At 46.9% G+C, this 22,338-nt stretch overlaps 1 protein-coding gene across 2 annotated transcripts; it reads left to right on the plus strand.

Moving 5' to 3' along the window:
- Positions 1–9,304: 9,304 nt before the first annotated feature.
- LOC116515945 (protein FAM49A-like) lies at positions 9,305–20,625 on the plus strand. Of its 2 annotated transcripts, XM_032228274.1 has the most exons (11): positions 9,305–9,381; positions 10,253–10,332; positions 12,847–12,968; positions 13,354–13,459; positions 14,094–14,230; positions 16,582–16,659; positions 17,090–17,206; positions 17,417–17,496; positions 17,834–17,960; positions 18,537–18,607; positions 20,019–20,625. In XM_032228274.1, the coding sequence occupies exons 2-11, from the start codon at positions 10,263–10,265 to the stop codon at positions 20,080–20,082; spliced, it is 972 nt and encodes a 323-aa protein (XP_032084165.1). In that variant the 5' UTR covers positions 9,305–9,381; positions 10,253–10,262; the 3' UTR covers positions 20,083–20,625. The 2 variants fall into 2 exon arrangements, with proteins under 2 accessions (XP_032084165.1, XP_032084164.1); XM_032228273.1 differs by lacking the exons at positions 9,305–9,381; positions 10,253–10,332 and adding an exon at positions 11,569–11,725.
- Positions 20,626–22,338: the final 1,713 nt, after the last annotated feature.

The following is a 22,338-nucleotide window of genomic DNA, read 5'->3' on the forward strand; positions in this document are numbered from 1 at the left end:
CACATTTCTACACGGCCTTACTTCCTAAGACTCAAGGTACATTGAAGAAGTTAAAATCGTAGTAACATCTAAATGTAACCTCATAGGAGTTAAAACTCGAGGTGCCTCACTATATGACCCAATACTCTGTTGGAACAGGATAGGTTTAACTGCTTTGTGAAATATATGCATATCCAGGAATCTAAAATGAACTGCCTTCCTCTGCCTCAGTTAGCCTCATGTGAGAATGGGATCCAGGTCAGCTTCTCCCAGGAGGAAGTACACAGGTAAAAATTTCCTGGCCAGGACCCTGCAAACCATAGGGTGCCTGGTTGGGTAGGACTTTGAAGAATAAACCCAAATTTTGCATTTGGATGAAAAGCCTTCTAGTGCCTTGTTTCGCCCCCAAAAAAGACTTATTCTGAAAATAAGGCCTAACATGTTTTCTGCGAGTGTGCCCAATATAAGCTCTACCCCCAAAATAATACCTACTTAAGTGCCTGCACAGCTGGCCGCCTGCCCATCCTTCTGGTTGCTTGCAGTGCCACCGACACAAGGTAAGGTGAGGCGAGCGGGTGGATGGAGCTATTCCACATGTATATTGGTTTACCTTGCAGGCCATCCCACACCAGACACCTGCCTTGCCTCATGGCAACGGCCCACTTCATCTTCTGGCACCGGCGCATCACTTGGCCTCCTGCTCCAGTGCTAGAAGAAGGAGTGGGCTGGTGCCGCAAGGCAAAGTAGGTCTTGGAGCATGGATGGCTTGGCTTTGGAGGCCCTGATATAAGCCGGTCGGGGTACATGGGGCAGCTCCACCCTTCCTAGCCTTGTGGCAGCAGCACTCAAAAGAAATAAGACATCCTAAAATAAGCCTAGTGCTTATTCGGAGCACAAAAGAAAATAAGACCTACTCTTATTTTCTAGAAAACACAGGTATTCCTTAGTAACCAAAAATATTGCAAGGGAAGAGGTCAAAACAGTCAAGATGGTGGTGATGGACATTGGTTAAAGCCCTGCTCTTTTACTTGTGTCACAGTCACAGAAGGGTAAAGTTTCAGTTAAAACGCTACAACCAAAAAAAACCAGTTTTTTAATTCGTTCTCAGTGGACCCCTCCCTCCTGTTGGTTCATAAATCAGAAATATCAGTCTCCTTTCATTCTTCCTCAAGACGCAGTGCCTAATCTTCACAGTCACACATTTCATCTTGTAAGATATGTTTTTGATATTTGTTGCCATGGAAATAGTATATTTTACAATCCTTTACAGTACAAAATTCTTGGGTGCTTCACAGCATAAAAACAAAAAATATATACAAAAGGCATATAAGAACAGCAATATTACCAGATGGTGGGAATAGTCAACAATACAAAGTTGTACACCAGAATGGGTTCCAACCACATTTGGTCCAACACCTGGAAGAGGAGTCAGGTCTTTGAGGCCCTCTGGAGTCATCAGAGTGGAAGCCTTCCAGATGGCAGGTGCCACAACAGAGAAGGCCTATCTGGGGTGCCGATAGAGGCATTGTTTAATGAAAGGAAGTGTCAACCCTGGGCAGAAAAGTAACCAGCCCTGCGCTCTGTAGGCTTTATGGGTCATAACCGGGATCTGGCCACCAGCGCAGCTCATGAAGCAGGAGTGGTCAGTTGGGCATTGCACCCTGCTTGGTGGAAGAAGTGTTGCCCCATCCAAGGTTAAAATGAATATCCCCAGATTTAGGAGGTGCTAATATCCACAGTCACTCAGTAGAATTGAATTGTGAGGGTTCTCCTTGTCCAACCTCCACATCTTCCAGGCACCAGAAAGAACCTTGACAGACTCTCTTGGCTGGCTTGGAGTCCAAAGATATAATTGTGTATCATCAATGAACTAATCATAGCAAAGCTCAAACTTCCAAAGGGCCTCACCCAGCAGTTTCATGTGAAGGTTGAAAAAGAAGAGAATTGAGCTCTGTGGTACCTTTCCTCCTCAACCAACACTGAGTGAAACTGGCCCAGAGGAAGGGAGAGCACCACTCTAGAACAGCACACCCCCATCTCCAACCTCCATAGCTGATCCCAATGCTGTGGTTGATACCAAAAGCTATGGAGAGATCAAAGAGCACAAAAATGAATGCAACACCCCCCCCCAAAGTGCCGCAAAGGCTGTTTCAGTACCAAATCCTGGCCTAAAACCCAGCTGAAATGGATTGAAACAATCTTCTTACTACAGAGCTCTCATCAACTGCAGACCAGCCACCTTCTCAACAATGGCTTTTGGAAGTGGGGGTGCTACACCCTTTCCTTTAAGGCAGTAATTACCACCCCACTTTCAAAGAAGCTGACACCAACACATGGACCCAACCACAAGCCATCTCCTCACTTTTCCAGCACATGTCTTCTTTCATTCTTGATCCAGGAAATCAAAATTAGCCTTGACCTTCTTTTCTTGCCATCAGCTATCAATTATTAGGTGCCTGGTAGACATTTCCTTTGTCTTCTTAACAACGTTTCCTCTTTCAAACATTAATAAGTTAATTCTTAATAAGTTCTTGAAAGCCTTCTTTACTTTCTGTCATCTGTGTATCCTAAATGGTAGGATGTTTAATCTTAATTAATTCCAGCCATGTCTTCTTCAGGTCTTTCTGTTCCTCTAATGTAGCCACCATATTAGGTGAAATAGGGAAGGAAATATTTCTTTTGGGGAACAATGATTCTTCTCCCATTCAGTTCCTTTAATAGGTTCTTGTATCTTGTAAAGGTTCTTCAAATCAAACTTTCCATTATGATGGAAACCTAGAGCTCAGGGACTTCAGAGTTTAACTATTGCATGCTGTGCTCAGTGAAAGGTCTCCTAAATAACTCAGACAAATGGTTACCATTGAAGGTTTGAAGATCTTCCGTGAAAGTGAATCTACCACTTCATGAGGCAGCCTATCCCACCAGTTGACAGCTTTTAGAATAGAAAATTCCTCCTAATATCAACCTATATTTGCTTCCCTGTGGTTTCAAACCCTTGGTTCTACCTGCTGCCTTGGGTGCAGAGAAAATCCATTCCATCTTCTGTGTTCCAACTCTTTAGATACTTGAAGACTAATATCTGTCCCAAGTCATTTTTTTCTGTAAGCTAACAGGTTCTTCCCAGATGCTTTTCTTCATAGAACTTGGTTTCCACACCTTTCTTCATCTTGGTAACCCTCCTCTGAATATGCTCCAACCTGTCATGGTTGCAATGCCCAGAATTGGACACAAGACTCTCAAAGGAACAGGCCAGGGCAAAGTAGAGACAGACAATTATGTCCTCTAATCTGGATTCTATACTCCTGAATATGTCCCCCAAATAGCATTCTGTTCTTTTAGCAATGGCAACATAACTCATATTCCACTTGTGATCTACTAGAAGGCACAAATATTTTTGACACATATTACAACCAAGCCAGATCTCCATCTTACATTTATAGGTTTCATTTTTTTGGTCCCCCAGCTGCCCCCAGACTGGACATTTCTTATTGTTAAATTTCATCTGTGTTAAATTTGGCTTATTGTATCTGCCTATCAAAGTCATTTTTAATACTTCCTTTCTGGATGTTAGCTATCCCTCCTAGTTTTGTGTTATTTGCATATTTAATAGATGCTCTCCTCAGCCTCAGGTTATTAATAAACATGTTTAATAGGATAGGCCAAGAGAGAACCCTGTAGCCCTCTACCTGATATTACTCTTCCACCTGATGTAGAACCATCTGTGAGAATCCTCTGGGGTGTTGATTCCACTATATTCACCACTTGTGCAATTTAATTCAGGAGTCCCCCACCCCTGGTCTGCACTGGTTAGGAACCGGGCTATGCAGCTGGAGTGAGCTGAAGGTGCATCTTCCACCTCCAGGCATGTGATGAGTCTGCAGAGGTTGGGGCTGGGACTGGAGCGGGAAGGCAGCAGGGCAGAAGTCATCTTGCCCAGTGCAAAGGTTCCCCACTGGCAGTGCTTGCATCTAGCTTGCCCTTCTTGGGCTCCATATCCTTCCTCTTCCTGGCCCTGCTTCCTCTTGTTCCTGCTACCTCTTCTTTCTCCTCCTCTTCTTCTTCACTTTTCTTGCTCTCCCCCCTCCTGGCACCCCAACTGGGCTCACACTCCCTTTGTGCAGTTCTCCAGGTTGGCAATGGAGGGCTCTCCCAAAGCCTCATTGTAGGGACAGGAAACCCTGCCCCCTATAGTGTGTATGTAAGGTGGGCCAGGAGAAGCTACTTTCCCCCTTATGTGCTGGTCTCCAAGGGAATCCCCTTCTAGTCTGAACCTTTTCCAAGACCGCTGGGCTCTGTTGCACTTCAACTTGTGCTTTCCCTTTTGTTGCTCGAGGATGCCTTGTGTGTTTTGGCCACATCGTGCCAGCTTCTTGCAGTCAGGTTTGGTGTGTGCTTGTCTCTGTATTTGTGGGTATGTTTTAAAAGGCTTTCACTGCTTGGCAACCAAGCCTTGCATGTTGAAGCAGCTGTGTCCTTCAGGTTTCTTTGCAAAAGACATTGCTCTATGCAGAGTTGGTTTGGTTTGGTCTCTCACTTTCTTCCTCTCCCTCTCTCCTCCCTCCATATCCATCTCTCTCTCTCTCTCTCTCTTATCTCTCTCTCTCTCCCCCTCCCTCCCTCCCTCCCTCCCTCTCCCTCTGGTGGTTTTCTCAATGTGCTGGGTCTTTGCCTTGTTTTGCTGGAAGGCTGAGTTAAGATTGCCTCTTCCACCTTCCTTCCCTCTTTCTTAAAAACAGAAAGTTTCCAAACAGGAAATATATTTAACAGACTAACAGAGTTGGAAGAGACCTTGGAGGTCTTCTAGTCCAATCCCCTGCTCAGGCAGGAAGCCCTACCATTTCAGACAAATTATTGTCCATGTCCATTCTCCCACTGGTTAATTGTTCCCATTGTCAAGAAATTTATTTAGCTTCTCTCCATTGTTCTTGTCCTGCCTTCAGGTGTTTTGTAGAATAGTTTGACTCCCTCTTCTTTCTGGCAAGCCCTAAGATATTGGAAGACTGCTATCATGTCTCCCCTAGTCCTTCTTTTATTAAACTAGACATACCCAATTCCAGCAACCATTCTTTATACGTTTAGCCTCTAGTCTCATGAACCTCTTTGTTGTTCATTTCTGTGCTCTTTTTTAGGGTTTTAACATCTTTTTTATCATGGTATCCAAACTGGACATAGTATTCCAAAAGTGATCTTACCAAAGCAGTATAAAGTGATACTAACACTTCACCTGATCTTGATTCTGTCCCTCTGTTGATGCAGCCTAGGGTGGCATTGGCTTTTTTGGCTGCTGCCTCCCACTGCTGGCTCATATTTACCGTAAGTGATTGTCTACTAGGACTCCAAGATCCCTCTCACAGCAAGGTGCCACCTACCTGTGCATTTTGTTTTTCTTGCCTAAATGTAGAACCTTATTCTTTTCACCATTGAATTGCATTTTATTAGATAGTGCCCAATGTTGAAGTTTGTCAAGATCCTTCTGCATCTTAAGCCTGTCTTCTGGAGTGTTGGCTATTCCTGCCAGTTTGGTGTCATCTGCAAATTTGCTGAGTTCCCCATCTATCCCCTCATCCAAGTCATTGATGAAGATGTTGAAGAATCCTGGGCCTAAAACAGAACCTGTTGTTTTATCCCACTGGTAAAGTCACTGGTGTAATCTGGAAGGGGAACACCGTGCTGAGCTATTGAAAAATGCAGGCAGTGGTCATCACATCTCATTCTGCTTCCCTGGGGTCTTTGTTTGGGGGTTTTCTCTGGAGCAGAAGCAGAGAGCCACTTCCAGTGAAGGTTTCTCCATGTCTTCTGATTTTTCTCCAGAGCAGAAGAAGAAAGCCTCTTCCCACCAAGGCTTTTCCATGTCTTTATGCTGATTTTCCTCTGGAGCAAAATCACCTTAGGTCAGAGTCCCTCATGCTTTTGATCAGTGCATGGCCTGCCCATCATTTTATTTACCACTTGCGTCTGGGCCTCTTTCCCATACTGAGCACTTGCCTAAATCATAGTTTTGGTATTTCCAACATCCTATCTTTGAGGAGCAGGGTTTTCTGCAGTTACAGCAACCAAAACAAAATACAGAGTAGACTGGACATAAACAACACACTTTGAGTGTCACTATCTCTCATCACCCCCAGATGGGACTGTCTAGTTGCAGGAAAACAAGCTCAGGACTCCCACTGATTCTGCATTATGATGAGCCCTATAATTAGTTCATTATATATTGCACTGTAATAATAATAGAAATAAAGTGCACAGTTTATTTATTTAGAAAATTTACAATAAATGCGCTTGAATCATCCTGATACCATTCCCCACCCCCTGGTCTCTTCCATGAAACTGGTCCCTGGTGCCAAAAAGGTTGGAGACAACTGATTTAGTTCCTATTGTATTCTTTTATTAAGGAGAACATGATGAGAATCTTTGTCAAGTGCTTTGCTGAGGTCAAGCTATAGGAGTTCCCAGAAATTTCAGTTGGAGATTCGGCTAGTTCCTCTGTCGTCTAGACCTCAGGGCATCATTTATCCAGCCTTGGAGAACTGAAGTCAATTAATTGAGCGAATGGTTCTTTTACTATATTTGTCTGCCTGAGCACCAGTTCCCTCCTTTCATTAGTGGCTCAATGCATGTCCTTGGCGTGTGTCACATGGCAGCATGAACTACCTGATCCAAAGGCTTTGGTGTAGTCAGGGAGACAGAGGTAAAACTCCTCTTGTTCTTTCTTTTAGTTGGCCATCTTACACTCACTGTCTCATTTTCTTTGGTCTGTTTTGAAATCTGCCTGTCCATCCAAGTTAATCTATTTGCTTTTGTAAGATCTTAAGCAAACCTTTTGTTACATGAATTCAATTATTGCACACTTTGATCATTTGTACATTCTACATTCTTTGGAATACAAGTACACATCAGTCTTTTTCAGTCTCCAATCCGCACACTCCTGTTCTGTATTTGCTGAGCCAGAACGGTTAGCTTTTTAATTGCCTCTTCTGCCAATTAAAAAAGTTCACTGGGTATCCCATCTGCACCCGACAGTGGGTTTGCAGCTTTTGTTCTAACAATTGCATTACAGTAATTCAATCTGTATCAGAGTCATCACTGTATGATAATGCAAAGATTTTCCAACTTTCCTCTCCAAAGGGCGCAATTATTATCTACTCAAGCTGAACAGACTCCACCAGTTTGCTCTGCTTGCTTCAAAAATAGTTAATTTCCACTCTCCACCATGTGACTTTGATAGACATTGATTGGGGTCAAAGCTAAGGAAATAATTTGTAACTGCATGAGAGACAGGAAGGAAGAGAAGATGAATGACGGGGGTTGCTTCTAAACATTTGGCCTATTCATTCACATGAGGACACTCATCCAGCTCTCTTCTGAACTTCCCCATTTTCAGAAGACTTCCAGAACTTCATCCTCTATAACTTTCTTGATCATCTGTACTAAGAATTGGTGTAAAATAGTGTAAAATAATAATCAGAATAGAGCAGAATGGGACCTTGGAAGTCTTCTAGCCCAACCCCCTGCTCAAATAAGAGATCCCATACCATTTCAGACAAGTGACTGTCCAATCTCTTCTTTAAAAACCCCAATGATGAAGCACCCACAACTTCTGCTGGCAAGTTCTTGCACTGGTTAATTGTCCTCATTGTTAGGAAGTTTCTTCTTAATTCCAGGTTGCTTCCCTCCTTGATTCATTTACATCCATTGTTTCTTGTCTTGCCTTCAAGTGCTTTGTAGAATAATTTGACCCCCTCTTTTTTGTGGCAGCCCCTCAAATACTGTAATGCTGCTATCATAAATATTGTGAGGTTGCCCACCATCATCTCCTAATACACTCAGTATAGTTTCTTTTTCTTAAAACAGTACCCAACATTGTCCAAAACTGCTTTTTCAAAAGGCAACTGGACTTCGTTTTTTACCTTAAAGAGGTTTTGCTTCTCATCCAAGAAGCTTCTTCAATTCTAACTTCAGAACTGAAGAAGCATCTTGGATGATAAGCAAAAGGAAAAAAAACCCAAGAAAGTCCAACTGACGTTTGAAAAAGCCCCTTTGGGACAACCATGACCTGGATGGTTGAGAATTTCCACATAGTACCCAACATTGCTTTACATGTCCACATTGATTTGTGACCCCAGAGTTGTCCTCAATATTCAGCTGATGACAAATTCTTCCTGATGAAATAAGAATGTCATGAACATCGTATAATTAGGGACGAGAGTGCCCACCCCCATTGCTACCAGTTGTGTCTCCTCTCCCAGCCTTTGAAGATTTTTCTGTTTTGACATTTTAATTGCTGCTATGCATTGAGATAGTGGCTTTAATGTGTTTCTGAGGCATTTATTTTTCTCTTGTCTTGTTCAGTCTCTTAATACTTTTGCAATCCATCAAAGAATTCTTGCTGTTGGTGGGAGAAATAAAAATCAGAACCAATCTATAAGCACGATTGCTTTTGGCAGCTGAATCCTTTGGCTCCCTTCTGTGTGGAACAATGGAGGAAATTTCTCTTTCTGGTTCCACCACAAAACCGCGTTCGACTAAAGGGCGCTCGACGAAACCGTGTAGCTGACGTCATCACAGCGCGACAACAGCGCGGAGAAAAAAGCACGCTGTAAACGCTAAACCTAAAATTAACCCCTAAACCTAAACCTAACCCCCCTAAACCTAATCCTAAACCTAACCCTAAACCTAACTCTTAACCTAACCCTAACCCTAACCCTAACCCTAACCCTAACCCTTAACCTAACCCTAAACCTAACCCTAAACCTAACCCTTACCTTAACTTGAATCGGCTTGCTTTCAAAGCGCTATTTAAAGCGCCCTTCTTTCTCCGCGCTCGCTGTTGTCGCCCTGTTGATGACATCAGCGATGCGGTTTAATCGGGCGCGCTTTAGTCGAGCGCGGTTTTGTCGTGCCACGTCTCTTTCTGACCTCAGGTGTCCATTTTCGCATCCTCAGTTTACACCAAGGACATTGAGCCAAGGGAGCCGAGGTGGCGCAGTGGTTAGAGTGCAGCACTGCAGGCTACTTCAGCTGACTGCAGTTCGGCTGTTCAAATCTCACCGGCTCAAGGTTGACTCAGCCTTCCATCCTTCCGAGGTGGGTAAAATGAGGACCCGGATTGTTGTTGGGGGCAATATGCTGACTCTGTAAACTGCTTAGAGAGGGCTGAAAGCCCTATGAAGTGGTATATAAGTCTAACTGCTATTGCTATTGCTCTCCTGCTCAGACACCAGAAAGGAACTGCTGAGCTGGCCAGGAGGGTCTGGAGCTGGAAGCTTCACTCACTCACACACACACACCATTTCTCTGCCCCTTCCTTTCTGCAGGATCCCCCCAGCTGATGAAGTGTGTCACGATCTCCACAGGACTCCAGGACTCCTTGCTGTAGACATTGCCCAAGCACCATAAGCAGAGGTAAAAGGGCTACTCCTGCACTGCACAAGCCTCCCCCAGTCCCCTTCCATCCCACTAGTGCTCATGTCAGAGCCAGACTTGGGGGGGGGGAATTGCAAAGGAGGACGTTCCTACTGTCCAGGTTGTGGCTGCTTGCAAGAAGCAAAAAGGGCACCTTGAGGGATGCTTATCCAGCTGTTCTTAATGCAAAGGAACATGAAAGCAAAGAGGGGCCCAGCCTGTGGTCTGCTGCCCAGGGCCGGCTCTAGGCCCAGGTGAGTAGGTCCTGACCTTGGGGTGCCAAAAGAGAAGATTTCTGAACAACAGAGAAAGTGAAAGACAGAAGCGGCGCACTCTGAGAGCCATCATGGCTCAAAGGTTAAATGTAATTTTGCAATGTAAATGTCTGAGGGGAAAAAAATGGTCTGAATCCCTAACCAGATGGAAAGAGGAGCCCAACTGCAGGGGGCACCAGAGGGCCAGAGCTGGGCACAGGCTCCAGCTCCTGAAAGCTCAGAGGACCCTCAGCTGCCCCCCAGCCTCCCCGATGAACACTGCAAAGTGGGGCCAATCATGAAGGGGCACAACCAGGCTAGCCTTATGGGCAGCCTGAGGTCCAGCTCCCCAGGCCTCCGTTCCTGCCCCTGCAGCCCAAAGGGGCGGGGCTTCTGGCACCCAAGGGGAGTTGTGGGGGCTCTGCCTGGGACAGCCGGGGGTGAGGGGTGCTTGATCCTCAGGCAGGGTTGAGCTACAGCAGGATTTGCCAGTTGGTCTTTTGGGGGGGAGGGGGTGGCCTGCTGAGCTTTTGAGGGCAAAGGGGGATGAGGGGGGCCCTCGTCCCACCTGGGCCTCCCTTGGGCCTTCCCACCCTCCTCACTTTCTCCTGCTTTAGGTCTGCTGCCATGGGCAACCTGATCAAAGTCCTGGGCAAAGATTTAGAAAACTGTCCTCATTTCTTCCTGGATTTTGAAAGTAAGTCCCGGACGCAAAACAAAGGGGGAGTTGGGGGCCCTATAAATCCTGGCAGGGGAGTCACTGTTCTCCACCAGTTTGGTGGGGCTCGGGCCATGGCCTCCTTTGGCCTCTGCATCTGCCGCAGAGGAGGCAAGTTTGCCCTACAGAAGAGCAGCAGCAGGGTTGCTGTCAGACAGCCTTGCAAATTCTCTGTCAGGGAGGGGCTGTTTTAGAACAGATGCTCAGAGGTCCCTCGAGGTTCAGGTGCAGAGTTTCCCCCTCAAGGCAATTGGGCATCATTAAATCCCTGCCCCCTTTTATTAGCATATGTGTTTCAGTTTGCACCCCCACGTGCCACCCTGAGATGATCAGAATACATGACAGATTGGAAAACCACGAGTAAAAAGCAAAACCATGTAAATAATTTATAACCCAGCTAAGGGTCTTTCAGTTGCAGGCAAGGTTGCATCTGTCAGTGCAGGTGAAAAGGGCTGCTTGTAGCCTAAGAGTCTTTCCCTGCATGTCTGAGGCAGAGGCAAACCCATCCCTCCGTCCCCACAGTCTGTCTCCCATACAAGAAAGAGAATTTTGCTGGCGCAAAGACAGAGACAAAAGGCTTGTGCATTTCTTTCTTGTAATTGAAAAGCTTTACCTTTGGGATAAAATTAACAGGACGTTTATTGATTATGCTCACCTGAGCTGGCAGGGCTGGATTGGTTAAGAGCATCAGACATATATTGGTCCCAACAGGTGCTCGTTGCTCAAGTGGTTGTCTCTTGCCCTCACTGCTTCCACCTGCAAAATGGGAGCAGTGATGCTGGCAGCCTTTGAAAAGGCATTCTAGGAGTTACTGAAAGAAGTTCTGGGGTCTTGGAAATGCCCCATGAAGGCTTTGATCCATTTCAGGTGCTTCACATTTCACTTTTATTCAAAACCTTCCTGGGGATGTGTCCTTCAGGCAGACAGGTGGTTTTCAATATTGCAACAGGGGGATGCAGAGCTGCTGCGCTCCAGCCCCGATGGACCACCCCAGGCGGGCCTGCCACAGGGGTGTCCCTCCCCCATGTCTGAGAGAACAGTGGCTCTTCTCTTCCTTATCATTGGTCTTCCTCGCCATCAGTCGATGCTCTCCTCCATTCGGGGCAGGAAGAAGCAAGCCAGACCGGCCCCAATGCATGTCTGGGTTTTCTTGCCTTTGGCTGTGCGTTCAATTTGGTCTGACCGGTTCCCCAGGATCTGCTGGTGACTCTTCCTGCCCCAGATGAGGAGCCATTCCTGCTCCCCCCATGACCCATCATGCTTTTCTCCCTCTTGTCTCTTCTCTTGCAGGTGTGTCAAATGGGGGACCTTCTTAAAGTGTTGACTTATAATGAGCATGACCAAGGCCCTAATTTTTCCCTTGACTTTGAACGTGAGAAGGGTTTTTAAAATTATTTTTGTCTTTATTTTAATTTCACAAGTTCTTTCATTAATTTTTGCCTTATTCACATTGATTTTCTTTCATTTGGTGTTATTTTGCTGGGCGATAGCTAAGCAGGCTGGTGGAGCTGGGAACCAGGAGGGGAAGGTAGAAGGGGGCACCATCCAGACAGATAAATGGCAGTTGCAGAGGAAGGGGGCAGGCCCATTAAAGAGGGGGGTGGCATGAAGGGCTTCCAAGAGGAAAGTGGGATCTCCAGAAGAGCATAAAGACCTCTAGGCTTCATTAGCAGCATCGCTTGGAGAGGGATCCCCAGTGACCAGTAAAAGGTGCCACAGAACTGTGATCAGTGACCCCCCCCCTGCGAGCCCCCGTGAGCTCTTTAAGGACAGGGACCTCTTTAGGGAGCAACCTGGGTCTCCTTACCTGAGAGCGGAATTCCTGGCTGGGGAGCTCTGGGAGCTGAGGTCCGTTCTTCAGGAGGAGCCCTCACTGGGAAAAACAGTTGAAGGAGGAACCCACCCTGGCGGAGAAATGACAGGAAGAAGGGGGATGCTGACCCATCAGATGGTCCCTGGGGGTGAGAGGGAGCCCTGCTTAGCAGCATCTAGGTAGACCTGACTTGGGTTGCCATAGCTTAAAGCTCTATTTCACACCTCTATTCTGTTTGGTTCTCATGTATGTTTTTCTGTATATTTATTTTCTACAATTTATCCTGCCCTGCTCAGGGCCAAAGGGCTTGGCTTGACAGAGCAAAGCAACTCATGAGTCATGGCTTTCCGGGGAAGCCCCAAGATATTTCCCCTCCCTCCTAGATATTCCCTCTCTCTCATCCTTGGTGAGGGGGCAAAGGATCTGGGGACAGAAGCTCATGGATTCCATGGGGCTATTCAATGACTCCCTTGAAGATCCTGCTTCTCCAGGCACCAGCTTGGATAGACTAGCCAGCTTGGGGAGGCGGTTTATGGACTTCCAAGAGTGCCCTGGCTCCTTCCCATCCCTGGCCAGCTGACCATCCTCCTCCCTTCCATGTGCTCCCCTTGATGGCAACCCCTGTGCCCCCTAGCTTCTGAACTTTGCCTCCCTTCCTTCCTGGGTGGGGTGTGCTGCAGATGCTCAGCCCACAGAAGCCGAGACGGCCATCTGGAACCAGGTGAACGCTGTCCTGGAGGAGGCCCAGACCATCCTGGCAGAACTGCAATCCTACACAGGCGCTGGCCAAGAGATCCGGGAGGTACAAGCCGAGCCAAGCTTGCAGCCACCCCAGGCTGGGCCAGCCCCGTGGCTGTGATGGGCAGCTGTGTTCTCACAACCGAGAGATCCTGCCCCAGGGATTCTGCTGGGGAGGATCTGGTCACTCAACATTTTTGTCTTGCTGGCCTTGGCTAGTCAGAGCACATCCTCCAGATAGGCTGTTCCCAAGTCTTGGGGGTTGAGGTTGGGCTTCAGCTGCCATGGGGCCTTTCTCCAGCTATCCCAGCTCCCGGGAGTCCATCCTGCAGCTGACCCCCCAGGAGAGCAGGCCTGGTTGGGGTTGCCACTGCTTCTCTGGAAATGAAAGCATAGCAATGGAAGGTGTGAGGAGGAGCACATCCAGCATTGCTCTCTTCCTTCTTCAGGCCATCCAGAACCCCAGCCAGCTGCAACTTCAAGAAAAGGCCTGGAATGCTGTGTGTCCCCTTGTGGCGAAGCTGAAACGGTTTTACGAGTTTTCTCTCAGGCTCGGTATGTGTCGACCTGCTTGGTGTGTGAAGGGAGAGATGACAGGGGCGAGTCCATCACACACACACACACACACACACACACACACACACACACACACACACACCATTCACCTTGTGCAGCCTGTCTTTCAGGGTGCATCTTCATAGGCAGGGACCGTCACCTCTTTCTTGGTTTATTGATTATACTTACATTATTATCGCACCGCCCTTACATTATATTTTACCGGGACTCTGGTCACCTAAGAGAAGGCAGTCAGTATTGTGCCCCCGTGTCCTCCGGTGCCAAGGGGACAAAGGACCTGATTGAGGGAGGGGCTTTTCTGGACACGGTGGTCCCGGGGTTCTAGTTTTCCCTTTTGAAGCAGTTATTCTTCCTTATTCCTTTGTGAGGGAGAACAGGGGCGCCACTTCCTCTGCCTCTTTCCTGTGGCTTTCTCTTCTTAGCAGCTGGGGCTTCTTCTCCTGTAGTGCTGGGCACAAAGAGCCTGGTCTGGCTGTGCGCACCTTCCTCCCCTGACCTGGGGGAAGGTGATGGGCTTCTCCACAGGCTTCCTTTGCCCCCCTTCTAGCATTGGGCCAGCCCCCCAAGTGGTATACAGGGACTGACCTGCCCTTTGTTTGCTCCCCCCCCCTAGAGAACGCCTTACGGAGCTTGCTGGAGGCCCTGACCAGCCCCCCACATCCCCCCACCCAGCACTTGGAGAGAGAGCAGGCCTTGGCCAAGCAGTTTGCAGAAATCCTACACTTCACCCTCAGCTTCGATGAGCTCAAGGTACCTTGGTGGAGGGGAAGGATGGAGGGCAGGAGAATGAAGTAAAGGGGTTCCTGGGGAGGTTGTGGCTTCAGGCTCACAACTGGTCCTAAGTTAACCATGTTTAATCCTGATTCTGTTGGGACAACCAAAATGCGCCAAACCTGCTCAGGCACCGAGGCACCTGGGTCTCCCATCTTTTATCTGCCTCTGTCTGAGCTGAATTCTCTCTCTCCTCTGCCCCATTCATTTTCCTTTTTACTCTGGTCGTCCATGTTCTCTGAGTAAATCACATACTGAGCAAACATATCCGTAAGAACATTGAACATTGGGCACTATAATAAAATGAAATTCAATGGTGAAAAGAGTAAGGTTCTACATTTAGGCAACAAAAACGAAATGCACAGGTACAGTATAGGTGGTACCTTGCTCAATAGTAGTAACTATGAAAGGGATCTTGGAGTCCTAGTAGACAACTATTTAAATATGAGCCAGTAGTGTGCAGCAGCGGCCAAAAAAGCCAACACAGTTCTAGGAATCAAGATCACTTGAAGTGTTAATACCACTTTATAATGCCTTGGTAAGGCCACACTTGGAATACTGCATTCAGTTTTGGTCACCACGATGTAGAAAAGATATGGAGACTCTAGAAAGAGTGCAGAGAATTGCAACAAAGATGATTAGGGGACTGGAGACTAAAACATATGAAGAACAGTTGCAGGAACTGGGTATGTCTAGTTTAATAGAAAGGACTAGGGGAGACATGATAGCAGTCTTCCAATATCTCAGGGGCTGCCACAAAGAAGAGGGAGTCAAACTATTTTCCAAGGCACCTGAGGGTAGAACAAGAAGCAATGGGTGGAAACTAATCAAGGAGAGAAGCAACTTACAACTGAGTAGAAATTTCCTGACAGTTAGAACAATTAATCAGTGGAACAGAAGTTGTCTCCAGAAGTTGTGAATGCCGCAACACTGGAAATCTTTAAGAAGATGTTGGATAGCCATTTGTCTGAAACATTATAGGGTTTCCTACCTAGGCAGGGGGTTGGACTAGAAGACCTCCAAGGTTCCTTCCAACTCTGCTATTGTATTGTAAGATCCCATAAGAAGATTGTAGTAATATCTGGTGAGAGTAAGTCACTGCAGAAAAACACATAATTCCTCATAAAATGTGGTATTTATAAACATTATCACTGCTGTTTCCTTTATGTCATTGCAAACCTTCCTTGTTCTTTCTAAAGGACAACACTTGGGTCTTACCCAGCCCAGCAGGCAGGCAGCTTCCATCTGTCTTTAAATATCCAAGTGGGGTTTTTCCTCCTTTTCCTCCACAAATCTTGCCATGGGAATTATCTGTGATGTCTCCTTGTGTGGCTGAGGCTGGGATCCAACCTGTCATTGCAGGTTGCTGCAGGCTTGACCTGTTTCCTTGCCTCACCCCATTTGCAGGAGAATCCAGTTCCTTCAATGTGGGTTCCCCCCTCCCCACGTGGGAGCAGCATCCCTTCCCATGAGTGCTACCTTGAAAGACCTGGCAGCCGGTCTACAGGCTCAGAGCAGGGTCAAGGCTGTGTCCCCAGTTCCACAGAGTTCTTTTACTTCACAGGATCAGAAACCAGGGAACAAGCCTTCCCTTCTCTTTTCCTTGCCAATTCCTCCCACACCGGCAGCTGATCCCAAGGCTTCCCTATCTAGGTGCTAGGCAAGAGCAGGGCGGGAGCCAAGTCCTTTGCTGCCAGGTCCCCCCCTCCCTCCCCCCGTCTGAAGCCCCCCCTCCCGGGATCAGAGTCTTGACAGGGACAAAGAGGCTCCCACCCTCAGCCATTGTTCGCCGGCCCAAGGGACCCTCCTCCACCCATGGCCTACCCAGAGGGCCTGCCAGGCTGCTTTAAATCAAAACTCCTTCCAAAGAGCATGAAACATGTATTTAAAAATTTCCCACAAAACATTTAAAAATCAAGGGGTTGTAACATAAAGGGACACCTTGCAACCACTCTTCCTAATCTCAGATATTTTATTCTGAAAGAGAATTAAGCTCATTTGCCCTGGAGAAAATCAATCTATGTACTTTCTAAGAGTCAACACTAACTTTCTACCCCCCCCTCCTCTTTCTCATCATCAAGCCCACATTTCAGAGCAGCCAGAAAGCATCTCATAGTTGCTACAGGAAGCAGCTAAATGGGGATTTTTCTCTGCCCTGCCCTGCCACTGCCTGCTAGGGGACCCAAGTGTGTTGGGGATGATGAGTTTTACCACTCTGGGGATCAGCTTTAGGCCCGGGGCCTCCTCCCCAGGGAATGTTGGGGCTTCCAGGGAAGCCGCAGTGGGGCCAGGAGGAAGCACTTTCCATGTTTCCCCTTTGTCTCCCTCAGATGACCAATCCTGCCATTCAGAACGATTTTAGCTACTACAGAAGAACCATCAGTCGAAATCGAATCAACAATTTGCAAGTAAGGAAATGCTTCTCTGATTTGTGAAGTTTTGGACACATAAAAATTTTGGACACATAAAAATCTGGTATTAATAAACTGGGAAAAAACAAAAGATCGATGCAGAGCAATGTGGTGATTAATTAAAATCTATTATTTGCTTATGAGATAGTAACCAGTTTTACCTTAACCCTTTAGTCAGTTGTGAAAAATGCCAAGGAACCAATCAGTAGGACCAATGTGCCCCCTTAGCCAGGTGGGCTTTTGAAATTGGGGAAAGCAGACCCTGCTTTGCTTTTCTCCTTGAAGGGTTGAGTTTGCTCATCCCTGATGGGGGAATGAGAGCAAGCAAAGCCGGCTCTTCCCCAGAGAAATTCCATCCCCACTGTGGTCCTGCAGTCGTCCCCTCTTAGGTCACTGTCCTTGCCTTGCTCTGTGCCCACGCCTGCAGTTGGATGTGGAGAGTGAGGTCAACAATGAGATGGCCAACCGGATGTCCCTCTTTTACGCCGAGGCAACCCCGATGCTGAAAACTCTGAGCAGTGCCACCACCAAGTTTGTCTCGGAGGTGAGCCACGAGATCTCCTGGGGACACTTTTGCAAGTCCCAAGAGGAGAAGATTCAGGCTGATGATGAGTGAAATGCCCCAGGGCTGCAGAGGCTCTGGGGAGGGAGGGAGGGGTCTGAGCCCCCTCCTTGATCCCAAAGGTGCTTCCTCCCCCTGATGAAGAGGAAGAGATCTCTCAACCCACGAAGCCTCTTGCTCTCTTTCTTTCAGAACAAAACTCTCCCAATAGAAGACACGACAGACTGTCTGAGCACCATGGCCTGTGTCTGCCGAGTGATGCTGGAAACTCCGTGAGTTTTAGCTGGTTCTTCCATGGACTGAACAAACAGGGGCTTGCACTGTGGAAGCTGCTGGGCTGCTTACATGACAGGCATCTTGCCACTCAGGCCCCAGGAATGCTGTCCGGAAGGAGGCGGCAGGCCCATGCCCAAGAGGGTTGGTGGTTCTGCTTATGATTAAGTGCAGAAGGACCAGCGGTGAATGCAGCAGGAAAAGGCTGCTGTCTCCCTGGCAAACAGGCTTCTTTGAAGTGGTGCAGGCTCAGATCAGGATTGATGGCTTTTGGCATTTTTCCAGGAAGGAAAACTGAGCCAGTTCTTTCCACGTTTCTCTTCGGCTTTCCCACAGGGAATATCGCAGCAGATTCACTAACACTGAGACTCTCCTCTTCTGCATGCGGGTAATGGTGGGAGTCATCATCCTCTATGATCATGTCCACCCAGTGGGGGCATTCACCAAGACCTCCAAAATAGATGTGAGTAACATTTTTAGACAATCCCCCCACCCAGTGCAGCCCCTAGGCTAAGCTTAGTTTCCGTGAGGTCCCCTGCCTCACTCGCAAGAGGGGTTTTCAGTTGAAGACTCACCCCTGTTTTCTAACCACTTTTGGCTTCGTACTCTTCCTACCAGAGAATATCCCTTAAGGGCAAATGATGTGACTGCCCCACGTGTTTTGAAAGCTCTCTCTGCTCATGCAGGACACGCATGAGACCCCTTACAGCCCCTTCATCCTCCCAAGAGGAGGGCTGCCCTTCCTTTGGAGGTGAGGAGCAAAGGGGAGAGGGTTTTCAAAGGAATGTAACAGAAAGCTTTGCAGAAATCTCCCTGGCAAGGAAAGAATTTGCATTCCAGCTTAAACTTGCTGTTACTCATCTTGCTGCATATGCCCTTCATTCACAGTCAGAGGTCTAAAAGGACCCCTTAGGGACAGGAGCAGCTCTTTTGGTCTCTGGTGAAAGTTCACGAGCTGAAGTCAGCAGATCTGGTTGCGCCTTTCCAGCCCTTGCTCCTCTCTGCAAAAAGAAAGCCCTTCCTTCCTCTTTCCCTCTAGATGAAAGGATGCATCAAGGTTTTGAAGGAGCAGCCCTCCAACAGCACAGAAGGCCTTCTCAATGCTCTGAGGTATGGCAGCTCCAAAGGTGCTCCTGCACCCACCAGAGGCCCAGGGTGGCTCCTGACCAGGCACTTTGGGTGATGGAGCTACAGAGGATTAGCCATTGCCCTTCTGGGAAGCTTCACGGGAATCATGGCGGAGAACTTTCACAGGATGAAGTTGGGAAGAAGATATAGGCAGAGACAGCTGGCCGGGAGGTTTTAACTGTACTGTAGTTATTATGTCGGTAACTATTCTTGTTTTGCCCAAATACAAATAAATATTCCCATTTTTCAAACCAGGAAATGGAGCTTTCTTAGGGTAAGAATTGTCCTCAGTTTGCAGTTCAACAGGACTTTGTTGGCATTTAAAGGTCATTTGTTTCTCCTCACTTCTATCACTTTGCTTGTTTGTACAGGTAGTCTTCAACTTATGACCACAATTGAGCCCAAAATTTCTGTTGTTAAGCAAAACATTTTTCAAGTAAATTTTGCCCCATTTTGTGACCTTTCTTGCCACAATTGTGAAGTGAACACTGCAGTTGTTAAATTGCTAATATGGTTACCAATTCTGGCTTCCCTGTTGACTTTGCTTGTCAGAAGGTCGCAAAGGGGGATCCCATGTCCCTGGGACATTGCAACCGTCATAAAAAGGAGTCAGTTGCCAAGGAACAGAATTTTTATCACCTGATCACGGGGATAGTACAAAGGTCGGAAGTGTAAAAAACAGTCATAAGTCATTTTTTTCAGTGCCATTGTAACTTCAAATGGTCACTAAATGAACTGTTGAAAGTTGAGGACTACCTATACAGTCTATCAGAAAATCTTACGTTCACACAGCATGGGTGACCAAAATGCTTCTTTTACTCAGTTTGCACAATGCTCTGAAACAGAAGCAAACTAAAGAGGTCAGCGAGGGGTGTGAATGCAGCCCATGTTGTGGGTCTGCCTACAAGGTGAGAGGTTGGGGGTGGGTATGCCAGGTGCAGGACATACAGGAAGGGCAATTGGGAGGAAATGCGGTTATGTGTCATTGTGTTGGTGGATTTCGCCAGGAAGAAATCAGGGTCGTGATCAGGAGATGGGTACACAGGGATTTTCTGCATTCACCACACACAGCCACTTCCTGTCCAGTTTTGCACTCAGGGAATGTGCAAAAGGAGGCCTTCTCTTCCACCCTGGTCCTGTTCTGGAGCTCACCCTTTTTTTCCCTGGCTGTCTCTCTCCATCACAAAACACACACTTACACACACTTACTTCTGCTAGCTTATTCCCCGATTCCCTTTCTTCTGGGGCTTTCCTGTTCATTTGCGAAGGGCCATCTATCCACCCTTTACCCACCGGGGGCCAAGAGGCTCTGGAGCTTCATACACGTCCCTTCCTTTTTCCCACCTTCGGACGGATGGCTGTGCTTATCCTCCTCTTGCCTTCTTCCTCCTAGGTACACCACCCGGCACCTCAATGATGACACCACTTCGAAGCAGATCCGGGCTTTGCTGCAATGAAGCTTCCTGGAACAGCTGTTCACCAGACAGACGCAAGAAACCTCCGGCAGAAATTTTAATCTTGACATGTTGCTATAAATAGTCGTCATATCCCTCATTTTGAAAAAAAAAAATGTTAAAGAAGAGCAGGTGAGATTGTCAATATTATATATAGAGAGAGACAGAACTGCAATAAATATTCCAGCTCCAAGATGACCCCCGTTCAATACTGGCCAAAACACAGGGACTAGTCTCTTGTCTCAAGTGGCCGTGCTGTGCTGATTCCAGCCCCATCCATGCTGGGGTGACCAGGCCCCCTGCATGTCAAGTCTTTTGAGCGTGGAGGAAGATTTCTTCTGAGCCTTTCTGGGATCATAACATGGATCTGCAAGGAAGCCGGATGCCAGGAAAGTGAGAAGGAAGGATGGCTGGTCTCTTACCCAAGGTGTAAATATCCCATCTGGAAAAGCTTGATTGAATGAATGGGCATGAGCACCATCATTAAGCCTTCAATTCTGATTCCATTCTTAGTGGCTCAGTCACACCTTTTAGATTTTTAATATGAACAACTGCAACATCCAACTATTATTTTGAACATTTTTGTGTCAAAATAAAAAGAAAAGTTAATGTGTGAGAGATTAAAGAATGATTTTCTGCTTTGCTTTCAACTGTGATGTCTGTGCTTGTCAACATTGGTTGTGACTATTGCTCTGAATATGGCCTCCACCATTAAGCTGATTTCTTGTACATACCAGAACCTGCCCCAGTTAGGGTCCATTTTTACATCCCATTGCCACTAGCAACCAGCAGGGTTTTCACAAAACCAAAATGCCCAGCCATGCGTGAATCGTGGGCACGTTGAAGGACCAGACTCCGAATAGTCACGGGAATATACAGTTTAGCCCAAATACAGGCCAGACCATCTTTCATGGTGCACTCATCTATATGTTGGTGAAACCATTCATCAGTTTCAAGAGCGTCTTTGAGTTGTGTAACGAGGTGCTTTGTGACCTCCAAATTGGAACCGGTCTGGCTTCTGGTAACAACCGGAGCAGCGAGGCTTTTTGTTGGGATGACTGGTTGGACGACACTAAGCATTGAGCTGTTATATTGAGGAAGTCTGGACAAAGCATCAGCCATAAAGTTCTTCCCTCCTGGGATATACTTCAAAATGAAATTAAACCTATTGAAGTGTTGTGCCCATCTCATTTGTTTGGGGGACAATTTCCAGGGAGTTTTTAATGCCTCTAAATTTTTATGATCAGTCCACACCTCAAAAGGGTGTTTAGCCCCCTCCAAGAAATGTCGCCAGGTCATCAAGGCCCACCTAATTGCAAAAGCCTCCTTCTCCCAGATAGCCCATCTCCTTTCAGTCTCGGTTAGCTTCCGAGAGGTGTAAGCACAGGGTTGTAACTTTCCATCAGCATTTGCCTGAAGCAACACTGCCCCCACTGCAACATCATTAGCATCAGCCTGGACCACAAATGGTGAATCCATGTCCGGGTGTTTCAAAACTGGTTCAGCTGCAAAAAGCCGTTTCAATTTCTCGAACGCAGCTTGACATTCCATAGTCCAGTTCAAGGGTTTACCTGGTCTAGGTTTGGCCTCCCTCTTTGATTTTATGAGGTTCGTAATCGGCAGGGCAATTCTGGCAAATGAAGGAATAAATTGACGATAGAAATTAGCAAAACCTAAGAAACTCTGCAATTGTTTACGGGTGTGGAGGGCTGCCCATTCAGTGATTGCTTGGACCTTTGCTGTGTCCATTTCTATACCCTCGTGGGAGATGTGATACCCCAGGTAATCCACCTTCTCCTGATAAAATTCGCATTTAGACAATTTAGCATACAGTTCTGCCGCCCGAAGTTTTTTTCAATACTGAACAAACTAGTTTCACGTGTTCTTCACGTGTTTCCGTGTAAATAAGGATGTCATCAAGACAGACCATCACGCCTTTGTAAAGGTGGTCATGCAAAACCTCATTTATCAATTGCATGAAAACAGCTGGCGCCCCCTGTAGTCCAAATGGCATAACACGGAATTGAAAACAACCAAGAGGGCAGTTGAATGCAGTTTTCCACTCATCCCTTTCCTTATTTTTCACCCGGTAATAGGCCTCTTGTAGATCTAACTTTGTGAAAATTCTTCCTTTACCCAGCTGGGCCAGCATGTCCTTCATTAATGGTAATGGATAGAGATTTTGGACACAAATCGCGTTCAGGTTTTTAAAATTAACACACAAACAAAAGGAGCCATCTTTCTTTTCTCTGAATAAGA

This window comes from Thamnophis elegans, chromosome 12 (assembly GCF_009769535.1).
Source record: "Thamnophis elegans isolate rThaEle1 chromosome 12, rThaEle1.pri, whole genome shotgun sequence".
Taxonomy (NCBI): Eukaryota; Metazoa; Chordata; class Lepidosauria; order Squamata; family Colubridae; genus Thamnophis; species Thamnophis elegans.

What these genes read in the sequence shown, in the direction of transcription:
- LOC116515945 (XM_032228273.1), top strand. Translation starts at nt 11,611, where the DNA reads ATGCTTTTCTCCCTCTTGTCTCTTCTCTTGCAGGTGTGTCAAATGGGG. An exon ending in TTTTTCCCTTGACTTTGAAC is followed by an intron (nt 11,726 to 12,846) that starts GTGAGAAGGGTT and finishes GGTGTGCTGCAG; the next exon opens with ATGCTCAGCCCACAGAAGCC. An exon ending in ATCGAATCAACAATTTGCAA is followed by an intron (nt 16,660 to 17,089) that starts GTAAGGAAATGC and finishes CCACGCCTGCAG; the next exon opens with TTGGATGTGGAGAGTGAGGT.